At 45.4% G+C, this 13,002-nt stretch overlaps 1 protein-coding gene across 1 annotated transcript in view; it reads right to left on the bottom strand.

Annotated features, from left to right (window-relative positions):
* The window catches only part of LOC117401048 (sodium channel protein type 8 subunit alpha), a gene marked incomplete in the record, with an annotated part of 60,279 nt that overhangs the window by 22,512 nt on the left and 24,765 nt on the right, over positions 1 to 13,002 (bottom strand). The window contains 9 exon segments of the mRNA XM_059013437.1: positions 386 to 742; positions 1,452 to 1,625; positions 2,077 to 2,315; positions 3,005 to 3,140; positions 7,273 to 7,656; positions 9,535 to 9,822; positions 10,810 to 11,016; positions 11,821 to 11,962; positions 12,854 to 12,917. Coding sequence (XP_058869420.1) covers positions 386 to 742; positions 1,452 to 1,625; positions 2,077 to 2,315; positions 3,005 to 3,140; positions 7,273 to 7,656; positions 9,535 to 9,822; positions 10,810 to 11,016; positions 11,821 to 11,962; positions 12,854 to 12,917 — 1,991 coding nt within the window.

Below are 13,002 nucleotides of genomic sequence, written 5' to 3'. Positions count from 1 at the left end.
GAGAAAGAGGGGGAGAGAAAGAGGGGGAGAGTGAGAAAGAGGGGCAGGGGAGAGAGAGAAGGGGAGAGAGAGAGAGGGGGGAGAGAGAGGTTACGGTCCGTTATTGAAACGGTCGAATCCATGAAAACTTAATAATGCAGTAAGAGCACAATATTGAGATACATAGTAAAATAAAAAAATAAAAAATCTAAAATACTAAACCTCACTATAAAAAAAAAAACTTTACCAATAAAAAAAAAAAGCTTATTAAAAAAAAGATCAAAATCAAAAAGAGAATATTAAACAGTGTGTATTTGCTTCTAACAGGTTTTCAACACCGTGACTTGTAATCTTTAGTAAGTGACTCGTGGATTTTGAAAAGCCTCGGGGGGCCGCTGGTACGCACCACTAAGTTCCCAATGACCATGACCATCATGAAGACGATGAGGCACATGGCCTGACCTGCCACCTCCATGCAGTCCCACATGGTCTCGATCCACTCCCCGCACAGCACGCGGAACACGATGAGGAAGGAGTGGAAGAAGTCGTTCATGTGCCAGCGCGGCAGCTCGCAGGTCTTGTTGATCTTGCACACGCAGTCCTTGTAGCTCTTGCCGAAGAGCTGCATCCCCACCACCGCGAAGATGAAAACGATGATGGCCAGCACCAGGGTCAGGTTCCCCAGCGCCCCCACCGAATTCCCGATGATCTTGATCAGCATGTTCAGCGTGGGCCACGACTTGGCCAGCTTGAACACTCTCAGCTGAGAAACGAGAAGCAGGTTTTAAAAGCAAACGCACAGGTTTTCTTTTTAAACATCACACTTCAGCGCCACCTCTACAGAACCTTGGCATAACTAATTCAACCATTTTAGTGACTTATACTGAAAAAATAAATACAAAAATTTGAACAGATGTATGGGTATTAGTCCCATGTTTTAAATGCTCTGAAGTTTTCAATTCAGTTATATTTTCCTATACTACTAGAGCGCTCTGCAGTGTTGAGAGTGGAGTTCTCTTTCCTATACTACTAGAGCGCTCTGCAGTGTTGAGAGTGGAGTTCTCTTTCCTATACTGCTAGAGCGCTCTGCAGTGTTGAGAGTGGAGTTCTCTTTCCTATACTGCTAGAGCGCTCTGCAGTGTTGAGAGTGGAGTTCTCTTTCCTATACTACTAGAGCGCTCTGCAGTGTTGAGAGTGGAGTTCTCTTTCCTATACTGCTAGAGCGCTCTGCAGTGTTGAGAGTGGAGTTCTCTTTCCTATACTGCTAGAGCGCTCTGCAGTGTTGAGAGTGGAGTTCTCTTTCCTATACTGCTAGAGCGCTCTGCAGTGTTGAGTGTGGAGTTCTCTTTCCTATACTACTAGAGCGCTCTGCAGTGCTGAGAGAGGCTATCTCTCCTAGACCTGTATGCAGCTCTGCAGTGTTGCGAGTGGAGCTACAATCATAGGAAAAGGAAGCTTTGTGTTGTTTTTACCAATCGGAAGGATCGCAGCACGGACAATCCTTCAACATCGGACAGACTCAGCTCCATCAAACTGAGGCTGACGATGAAGCCATCGAAGATGTTCCAGCCCTCCTGGAAGTAGTAGTAGGGGTCCATGGCGATGAGCTTCATCATCATTTCCGCTGTGAAGATGCCAGTGAAGATCTGCAGCCATACAGAAATAAAAGAGCCTTCATACTCAACGACACTTTCACCGTAACAGTGCTCGATCAACAAAATGAGCAAAATATCGAACAGGTCGTTCGTCAATCTCGCAGCAGTGACATAGCCTACCTGAAACATTCCTTTAATACACAGAACAGAATTACATAACAACCTAAAGGCCGTTTGCTGAAAGTCAATATTAGAAAGAAAAAGAAATCTGTCTCAGTGCACCTCACGTCCTTCAGATGAGACGTAAAACAAACGAGGTCCTGTTGGAAGTGACTCTGCAGCAGCAGCAGTTGTTGATGATGCAGAGTTCACCCCCCCCCCCCCCCCCCCCCCCAGTCTCTCTAAGTCACTTTGGATAAAAGCATCTGCTAAATGACTAATTAAAAATAAATAATAAAACATAAAAAAACATTTAAAAAAAGCAACTTTGGGGGTGTCTTACCAGGTTTCCGTCGTACAAGACTTTCTCAAAATGTGGGGTTATGGGGTAGTGCTCCATGGCCATGAAGAGGGTGTTGAGGACGATGCAGATGGTGATGGCCAGGTCCACAAAGGGGTCCATCACAATCATGTTCATGATCTCCTTGATCCGAATCCAGACAGGACAGCATTCCCAGATCAGGAAGGTGTTGGCAAACTTGTACCAGCAGGGGGGGCACTTCCGCTGGGATTCCTCCAGCTCTGCAACCGAACCAGGAAGACATGGTAAACCAGGCAACGCTCCGCTGCGTCCGCACAGCAGCAGCTCAGTCACTAAGGCTAGGGCTGGATTTGAGGAGACCCAAGAGGAACCCCTGCTGCCCAACAGTTTTCCCATTTTTTGCAGTTTTCCCATGGTTTTAAACATGCATTTACCAAAAGTTGACCACAGTCTCAAAACTGATCACATCTTATCACAAGGTGGGGTTATTAAGATCTGCCCCCATTCAGATCCATTAAACAGATCCCGGGAAGGTCTTGTATAACTGACCATGCCCAAGGCTCAGGCTTTTGTATGTGTGCGGTATATTGCTGTAAGTGCAGTAACAGCAAGCCTGTGTCTCTTTAAGACCCGGAGGGGGGGTGGGGCTTGGTTAGTTACGTGACGGATACACGTCAGCATGCTGTCCCAGTTCTGTTACACACTCCAGTATAAAGAAGGCAGCAGTTTTATGGATACCGTTGTGAGCGTGTGTGTGAGCGAGTGATTATTGACATTACAACCAAGGAGAGAAGACACTAAGGTAGCTCTGGACTTTGTTCCAAACAGGACCACCGTGGTCACTGAATTCAAACAAAGCTCTGGACACTTAAGAGTTAGGGTCAGAAACAAAGTCCTGGACAGGACTCAAGAGTGCGGGTTCGAGTCCCATTTCACAGCCACGACGTACCTTCCACCAGGGTGTTGGTCACCACGCTCATCACGCTGTTGGCCCGGTCTTTTCCTGCAAAGGAGGTGTTCAGCTGGTCCACAGACACCATCAGCGAGCCCGGGTGCTTCTTCTTCGTTTCCCCCTCGGTGGTTTGCTGTGGAGGTCGACCAGGGCCAATCAGAACATGTGTAAAGCGCACACACACTCACACCACACCACATGGGCACCTCGCATGCAAAAACTGCCCAGAAGGTGGACTAATGTTTAAGCAGGAACGCAGTAGAAATGGAGTTAGTAGAATAGAGGTCCACAGCAGCGACTGTTGGATCAATAGACTGTAGCACACACTGACCTCTGCTATCCCATTTCAGCTGCCCCGCACACACAGTAGTGTCCTTATAATGTGAGCTACTTAACATTAAGAAGCGGGGTGTAGTCGGATAATTTGCTAGCCTTCTGCCTCAAGGGGTTTGGGGATGCAAGGAGACAGCGGGCACTGGTCACAGTGGACATCAAAGTGACCACAATAAACTCTGCATGAGCACAGGGCCAGGGCTGTAGGCAGGCAGGCAGTGGGGACGCCAGCACCATGCCTGATTGCAGTCACTGCTCCCATCCATCACTCACTTCCACAAAAAACCATTAAGAGGCCAGATTGCTCTTTTATTAGTCATTAGATATCTGTGGCAATACTTAGAGCGCCATTAACAATGCAGAGCTTTTAGAACGAGACCGATCATTCCAATGCAAGCTGTATCAGTGGAGCTTTCAGTCCATTCCTTCCAGCTCAGGACTTTGTTACAACCAGGACCACCGTGGTCACTGAATTCAAACAAGGCTCTGGACACTTTGACTCAAGAGCTAGGGTTGGAACAAAGTCCTGGACAGGATTGAAAGAGTCGCAAGTGAAGACCTCCCACGTGGAAGCCTTCCACGACTGGCTGTGCTAGATTTTTGCCTACTGCCCGTCACATAATACAGTGATGGTCTTTGGTAAGGATTCATCACCATCCATGTGGAATTAGAATTATTAATGGGGATTCAAGGATAGAGCGATAGACCTCTCGTCGCTAACTTGAAAATCCCTTCGAAAGGCTTTTTGGCAAGTCCTTCCCTATCAGCGTCCACACACAAGATGGTCACTGGGGGGCTAAAGTCTGAGACAGACTGCCACGCCCAATATCACTCAAGTCACCCAAACCCGGTCATCGCTCTATCCTTGAATCGACCTTCGTCATGCATGCATCGTGCACAAGAGGAGGGATCGAAGAACTGTAGGTCATCATCATCATCATCATCATCATCATCATCATCATCATCATCATCATCACTTCCATGCTAGGAAGAGAGACAACTGGATAAAGTATAAAGATGTCAGACTAGCATGCTAACTGGAAAGGAGCATATCTACATGGGTTTAGGCTTCAGCTAGAAGTTGCTTGGAAAAAGTAGAAAAGAAATCTTTTTAAAAAGGGTCGGGGTTGGAAAATGAGATGCGGGTGTCGACGGAACAGTGGTTTGGAAATCTCCGTGGGGACTTTTGGGACAGAAACGCAGTGTTCCGCTTCCTTCCTCCAAACAAACCCGACACCACAAGGCTTTTAAGCTGCCCCTTTTCACCTACTCTCAATTTTGTATTTTATTTAAACCGTTCTTCATAAGAGACTGGTTGAGTTTTTTTCTTGGGTCACTATTTCCAGTGTACAAACAATATTTCAACAAGCCTGTCAGCAACATCCAACCACCCTCCATGGCTGTCAGTTCAGAATTAGAGCGATCAGTGTGATGAAAAAACTGATGACCGTGACGAATATAAACAGAAGGTATAGAACAGTAACACTGCCTTCGCCGTCAGAAACACTGCAAGACCCGCAGTGAAAGATCTACGTCTCTATAAATATTTCAGACCTTATTATTCAAGTAACTAACGGCATATTTTCTTATTCACCTCGACTCAAGCAAGCACGCACAAAATGGCTGGATCTACAGCTATGGCCAAAAGTTTTGCATCACCTAGAATTTTAGGATTGAGACAATGAAAAATAAAAGTTATACAAACATAATTTAGATCTTTGATTTAACATCACGGAATCAAAGAAACTAGAAAATTATATCACAATAAAAAGTCTACCGGAAGCCGTAATAGTAGCACAAGTAGTTCATGTTAGATTTTGAAATGTCACATTTTTCAATTTTTGTGAAGTATATGGAAAACTACAAAGTGGTATGTAATTCAATGTGTTAACGTAACATTATTCAGCGGGTTTCATTCGACTTAATGAAGCAAAATGAGTTCATTCTACAAGGTGATTCAAAACGTTTGGTCAGAGCTGTAGCTTTTTCAAAAGTCAGACAAGCGGGGCTCGTATTTGATACAATAAAATCCAATACAGAAATGCAATAAAAATGTAATAATAATACCAAAATACAATACAATATTGCTTTCTTGTCACGCAGGTTTAAAGATATGTGGGTTTTTAGTGATGGTGATATTTGTCAAACCACACAGTAAATGCTGTCAATAATGAATTCATCATAATTGACTGTAAAAATTAATCTGAAAACCTGAGGCTAAAACTCATGCAAACTCCAAAGATTAAGGGACATTTCTTTAATCTTTAATTTATTCTTCATTTTGTAATATTAATATCATGTTTTATTCTTAAAATAAAGGAGCTAATTAAAGCCTGGAGTAAACACTTTGAAAATATGTCCCATACTTTCATGACATGTCATCCATACCCTTCAAACACCCAACAGCGGAGAGCTTAGAGATACCACATGTATCAATAAATTAAATGGCTTATACTTCAGCTAGAAGTCTTTTTCAGCGATGGAGGGAGGAAAACTAAACACTGTGAAAAGGACCCACGGAATTCAAAGCCACTGTTCTTTGAGGTTATGCGGGGGGGGGGGGGGGGGGTTGGAGGGGGGGTGGGCACAGATCTGGGTTCAAGTCGGAGCAAGACAAAAAAGAGGTAGTCAGGAAAGTAGGCGGTACTGTTATCAGTTAAAAAAAATAAAAATAAAATACAAACAGGAAATTTGAAATTGGCATCTGAGATCCTTCAGTTTTAAGTCACATACAGTAGGGCGTAGGGCAGGGTTTGAGCGTCTTAGGAAACAGGAGCAAAGGTCAAGGTCAAAGGTCATCTTCCATCTACCTGAACATCCACTTCTCATGCAAGAACGTCAAACTGCAACGACTGGGCGGAAGAGGGCAGGGGGGTTCTGTGAGCGTGAACAAATATACTATAAAACCTGCTGGATCGTGGCTCTGCATGACCAGGGTTGGCCACTCCTGTCTTAACCCATTAGGGGGGTACTTTTCCCACAGCTTTCCACGCCTTCGTTCACCCGAAAGCTAACTGTGACCCAAATGAAACGGGAATTTCTATTTTTTGCTTCTTAAAAATCATTATAGATTTTTTTTTTTTTTTGCAAGTGCTTAAAAAGTTAGTTGAAATCCCAGCACGCATTGCATCCGACCCTGAAACTAAGAGAAAAAGAAAATCGAACGCACTGACCAGCCGTTACCAGATCAGCAATATCCTTTGAGAGTGCGAGAGACAATGGGAGGGAGCATGGCTCAGGTGGCTCTATCATGCTGTGTTTGTATCTGTTTAAGCAGCCATGCAAGCGATAAAGGACTGTCTGCCATTGACCTTGAGCTTGACCTACATCTATTCCCTTACCCCCCCTTTCATTGCCCTAACCCCCTCTACCACACTGTGACTCATTTTGAATTATGTTAAAAATTGTAATAAGAAACACAAACAAAAATGCATCACAAAGTACTTTTGTTAGATTTTCTTATTCAGGATAGCGAGGAGAGCCATAATTCAAAATCTATATAAAAGATACGTTTAAGACGACAGAGCCAAAAAAAAAAAAATATATATATATATATATATACATATATATATATATATATATATATATATATATATATATATATATATATATATATTATATATATATATATATATATATATATATATATATATATATATATATATATATTATATATATATATATATATATATAAATAAATTATTTAAAAAAAAAAAAAAACCCTGAAAAAAAATGTGGGTATAATAATAATAATAATAATAATAATAATAATAATAATAATTATTTTTTGTAAAACTGGTTTTTAAATTTTGGGGGGGTTCGTTCGTTTTTTTTTTCTGTTTTATTATTTCGGGAGAGGGGCGGCATACAGAAAGAAAAAAAAAAGAGAGAGAAGGATTAGGAGCCGCCATGCCTTTAACTCATGTACTCACTGCCTTCCTTACACTGTCATCAGAAGCTGCCTTATCTATTATCACCTCAGGCAGGAGACGGCCCCCGGGCAAGGTGGAGGCCGGGCCCCCGATTAGGGACACCACGCCGTTGCAGTCCACCGTGCTGTTCCTCTTCACACCGTGTGGCAGGGCGGGGGCCACCCTGGAGGAGCGGCTGCCCTGGCTGAACCCGCTGTAGCTGTTCCTGCGCACGGGGATGAAGACGGAGTCCCGGCGGCCCTCGCTCTCCTCCACTGTGCTGTGCTCGTCGTCCGCAAACTCGTTCTCCGAGCCCGCGTCCTTCGAGCGCCCCTTGAAGCTGAAGATGCTGCTGCGACTGTTGTGCCGGGAGAGGAACGGCGAGCCGGGGATGCTGAGCAGAGACTGGGAGGGGAGGGATGCACACAGAGACAGCGTCACCACAGTTAGCAAGCCCTGTTTATAAAAGGCTCCCATAGTTAAAAAACGCAGCATAGTGTAATAAAGCACAGCGAAAGCATAGGCAAGCATTGTAAAGCACAGAGAGGTCTGGTAAAGCATAGGGAAGCATTGTAAAGCACAGAGAGGTATGGTAAAGCATAGGGAAGCATTGTAAAGCACAGAGAGGTATGGTAAAACATAGGGAAGCATTGTAAAGCACAGAGAGGTCTGGTAAAGCATAGGGAAGCATTGTAAAGCACAGAGAGGTCTGGTAAAGCATAGGGAAGCATTGTAAAGCACAGAGAGGTATGGTAAAGCATAGGGAAGCATTGTAAAGCACAGAGAGGTATGGTAAAGCATAGGGAAGCATTGTAAAGCACAGAGAGGTCTGGTAAAGCATAGGGAAGCATTGTAAAGCACAGAGAGGTATGGTAAAGCATAGGCAAGCATTGTAAAGCACAGAGAGGTATGGTAAGGCATGCTAAAAAATAAACCAAGTTTCCCATAGTACAAGCCTAGTAAAGTGTAATAAAGCACAGGTAAGCATTGTAAAGCACAGGTAAGCATTGTAAAGCACAGAGAGGTATACAGTTATGTACATCTGTGGCTAAAGTTTTGCTTCAGATTAACTAATTTAGCTTCATAAAGTCGAATAGAACCTGCCGAATAATGTTACATTGACATAGTGAATTAAATACCGTTTTGTAGTTTTCCTTATACTTAATGAAAAACTGAAATTGAAAAATGTGACATTTTCGAAATCTAATATGAAACTACTATTATGGCTTCCGGTAGACTTTTGTGATCTCATTTTGTAGTTTCTTTGATTACATGATTTTTTTTTTTAATTATGTATCAATCCTAAAATTCTAGGTGATGCAAAACTTTTGGCCACAGCCCTTGTTTCTCCTCACTCGCTGTGTTTGCTTCTCTGTTGCCCCACACCTGAATGTCGCTGCCCTGCTGTTCATGCCTGTGACTCCACACGCTAGGCAGCCTGACCCGTCTCGACTCTGAACTTATTGTTCAAACTGCCCTGTGAAACACACAGGTTAGCACAGCCCTCCGCCCTGAGATCTCAGCTATGAGCCTCTGATAGAATTCCAGTGTGGGCTGTGGAGCTGGTTATTTATATCCAGCCCTGGACCAGCCAGGAATACTAATCTACAGTCAGAGACATGCTGAATGCAAAGCAGACTGTCTGTGCTGTGCTTGTGCGAGCAGACAGCCGTAGAAAATGGAGACTCAAACCTGGTGTTATAGGGATTGAAATAGGCAGGCTGTGTGCAGCACAGAGAGGTACGGTCAAGCATATAAAAAAAAAACAAAAGACATAGCGAAATGCAAAGCATAACCACAGAAAAATGCAAAATGACAGCGTGCATTTAATTGGGTGCTTCTTGTAGACAGAATTGGCACAGTCCTTCTTTCTTGTTCAAATTCATAACTTCTTTCCAACATTCTGACATTACAGAACTGAGCTACAACTGCTGGCATTATTCCACAGATGTAATACTCCCTTATAAAAGTTTACCATGGTATATTTGCATTAGCAAAAGGGTACTTCTCATGCTTTACCATTGCTGCCAATGACTCTCCATACCTGCCTGCGCTTGCTGGGTTTTTGCTACAGTTTACGGGGCTGGAAATAAGACTCCCACTGCATAGCAGATTGATCCATTCCTGGTTTTTTCTGTGAGCTTAATGAGACGCACCTGAGCTTGTTACCTACACAAGCTGGTAGTAAAACCTGGAATGGGTGAAACCGCTCTGCAATGGGAGTCTGATTTCCGTCCCTTGGTGTATGGCGCTTCCTCGGGCTGCGACGCCCCCTGCTGGTACCTGGTTCATGATGGACAGCTTCCTGCCCAGCCGGTTGTCTCCGGGGAAGCGGAATTTCCTCTTGATGCCGTCGTCGGACTCGGACTTGACGAACTTCTCGCTGTCTCCCTTCTCCTCGCCCCGCGACTGCTCCTTCTGACGCCACTTCTTCTTGCGGTTCCTCCGCTCCTTGGCGCTCTTGGAGCTCAGCTTGGAGATCTCGGAGGAGCTGCGGGACATCCGCCCCCCCCCATCGTCCTCCACTGCGTCCTCCGACACTGTGCCTGCGGAGGTAGCCGTGGCTGCGGCCTGGGGAGGAACAGAGAGGAGACTGAGAGGAGAGGAGAGGAGAGGAGAGGAGAGGAGACTGAGTGGAGAGGAGAGGAGAGGAGAGGAGAGGAGACTGAGTGGAGAGGAGAGGAGAGGAGAGGAGAGGAGAGGAGAGGAGGGAGACTGAGAGGAGAGGAGAGGAGAGGAGAGGAGAGGAGACTGAGTGGAGAGGAGAGGAGAGGAGAGGAGAGAAGAGGAGAGGAGAGGAGACTGAGTGGAGAGGAGAGGAGAGGAGAGGAGACTGAGAGGAGAGGAGAGGAGAGGAGAGGAGAGGAGACTGAGTGGAGAGGAGAGGAGATTGAGTGGAGAGGAGAGGAGATTGAGAGGAGAGGAGACTGAGAGGAGACTGAGAGGAGAGGAGAGGAGAGGAGAGGAGAGGAGACTGAGTGGAGAGGAGAGGAGATTGAGAGGAGAGGAGACTGAGAGGAGACAGAGGAGAGGACATTGAGAGGAGAGGAGAGGAGACTGAGTGGAGAGGAGAGGAGATTGAGTGGAGAGGAGAGGAGATTGAGAGGAGAGGAGACTGAGAGGAGACAGAGGAGAGGACATTGAGAGGAGACTGAGAGGAGAGGATACTGAGAGGAGACTGAGAGGAGACAGAGGAGAGGAGACTGAGAGGAGAGGACACTGCTGACAGCCAGTAGTGTAAGCAAGGGTAAATGCGGGCAAACTGTGTCGACCCACTTCTCCTTCGGGGAACAGGGAGTTTACCCGCCTCTCCTTTAAAGACTAAAGCGTTCACTCGCTCCAACTCTCCTGTGATAAGCAACTCCTGGCTATACCAAGGGTTAAAGCCGAGGGATATTCCAATCTTTTATATAAAGCGACTCACCCTAACCACAACCCACTCCCCCACTCCACACTCCCCCACTCCCCCACTCCCCCACTCCCCCACTCCACACTCCCCCACTCCCCCACTCCCCCACTCCCCCACTCCCCACTCCCCCACTCCCCACTCCCCCCGACCTGCGCATCCTCCTGCTGTTTCTTGAGCTGCTCCAGCATGGCTTTGAACTCCGCCTCCTTTTGCTCCGCCTCCTCCAGCGTTGCCTGGTTCTGCTCTTCGTACGCCATGGCAACCACAGCCAGAATGAGGTTGACCAGGTAGAAGGAGCCCACGAAGATCACCAGCACAAAGAAGAAGATGTAGGTCTTACCAGCAGCCCTGAGAGTCTGCAACAGAGCCAGAGAGACAGAGAGAGAGTGAAGCACAACAGACATGCAGGGTTTGTTTTTAATATGCTTTATTATTGTATTGTATTGTATTGTATTGTATTGTATTGATTTGCAGCTCTGCCCTTGAGTGGTCCTGTACCCTGCCCTGTACGTATCAGTTATGACTCCATCCCTCCTTCAAGAAGCACACAGGGGGCAGTGCTAGGGACGACTGGGTAAAGATGGGCAGAGTGATTCATTCAGACACATCCATCAATTATAAGCGCTTTCTGCGTGCACACAGCTCCGCTTCAGGAAGGAAAAGGAGGAGACGTCTTGGCTCCCAGCGCTCCAATGCCCACCACCCCTCTTCTCTCTCTCTCTCTCTCTCTCTCTCTCTCTCTCTCTCTCTCTCTCTCTCTCTCTCTCTCTCTCTCTCTCTCTCTCTTATTCACCCTTTAATTAGACAGCTCAACGCGCTGCCCCATTTCAGACGCTCTCCCCAGAAATCAGGCACTGACAATCAGGTGAGGGTCGTTGGTGTCAAATTTATAATTCCGAGTGAAACGAGGGAAGAAGCAGCTGCGTGGGTCCGCGATGACCGCTGCTTTTCTTAAGACTGTGCGGAACAGCGATCCACACAAACCCAAGCAGCTGTTCCTTCACTCCTGTCACTCTGAAGGGTGAATCAGCCCGATCGACCCCAGCGACCCTCCCCCAGTGGAGAGCTCAGTCTGAACAATCGGCTCTCGTTCAGCTGTGACATTAAGCGGAACGGCGCTGATAGAACGAAACAGAAAAATCGAGTAGATGGCGACTTACCAGCATGTACAGGTTTTCCCAGAAATCCTGTGTCATGAGACGGAACAAGGCGAGGAAAGCCCAGCCGAAGGTGTCAAAACTGGTGTAGCCATAGTTTGGGTTCCTACCAGCCTTCATACACGTGTAGCCTTCAGGGCATTTACTGAGACAAAGACAAACACAGACACTGATGTCAGCGGTGCAGTCCTACAGCTGAAGGTAGCCACTAAGTTATAGATTTAAATTAATTATTTGTATGTCGAAACGTTTTGTAGCAACGCATATAATAACAGGTGATGCATTTATCTCATTTCTACAAGCATGTCCACAAAGCGTGTTTCTCCTCCATCTTGTCAGCATGCTCTGCTTTATTTCCTTGTCGAGTGTGTGTGTGTGTGTGTGTGTGTGTGTGTGTGTGTGTGTGTGTGTGTGTGTGTGTGTGTGTGTGTGTGTGTGTCGGGGGCTTCGTTTGTGTGTGTGTCCACAGTCGTAGCCGAGGCAGTGTCGCTGTCGTCCACATTTTGTTTTAGCCTTCTTAAAGCACTAGTTTGTAATAGAAGTTCCTGATGCTCTTTTCATTCCATCAAGAGCACTGCTGACTGAATCAGGCATTTGAGTCATGTCCTGGCTTCAGCATTGACTGATGTATGTGATTATTATTCAAGGGTCTTTATACAAAGGGGGAGGCGGTACAGCTACATCAACATTAAAGGGGAAACAACTTCAATAAATATTTAATCAATATTTCATTTTTGGATTTGTGGCAGGGACGGGAATAAGACAGCAGTGTGATCCAGTCCTGGTTTTGCTACGAGTTTAATAAGACACACCTATACACCGGGGGCTAATCAAGCACATATTAAAACCTGGACTGGGTGAAACTGCTATGCAACAGGAGTCTTATTTCCATCCCTGCTTGTAGGAAATACTATCCTCTTGTAGATCCTTTCCTCTACAGATAGCAATTAAACAATTTAAAAGACATTAATGCTACTACTACTACTACTAATAATAATAATAATAATAATAATAATAATATTTAAAGGGCACGTACCCAGAGTCCGAGCTGTTACCACACAGAAGGGCATCTTGAGCTCCTGGGATAAAATAAAAATTTGCTGAAAAGAAAAAAAAGGGGAAAATAAGAAACCATTTCAGAGACTGCTGCCAACGTCTCAACTCATATTGTATTGTATATATGTT

Source organism: Acipenser ruthenus, chromosome 45 (genome assembly GCF_902713425.1).
Source record: "Acipenser ruthenus chromosome 45, fAciRut3.2 maternal haplotype, whole genome shotgun sequence".
Taxonomy (NCBI): domain Eukaryota; kingdom Metazoa; phylum Chordata; class Actinopteri; order Acipenseriformes; family Acipenseridae; genus Acipenser; species Acipenser ruthenus.
This window is presented reverse-complemented; position numbering and strand designations above follow the sequence as displayed.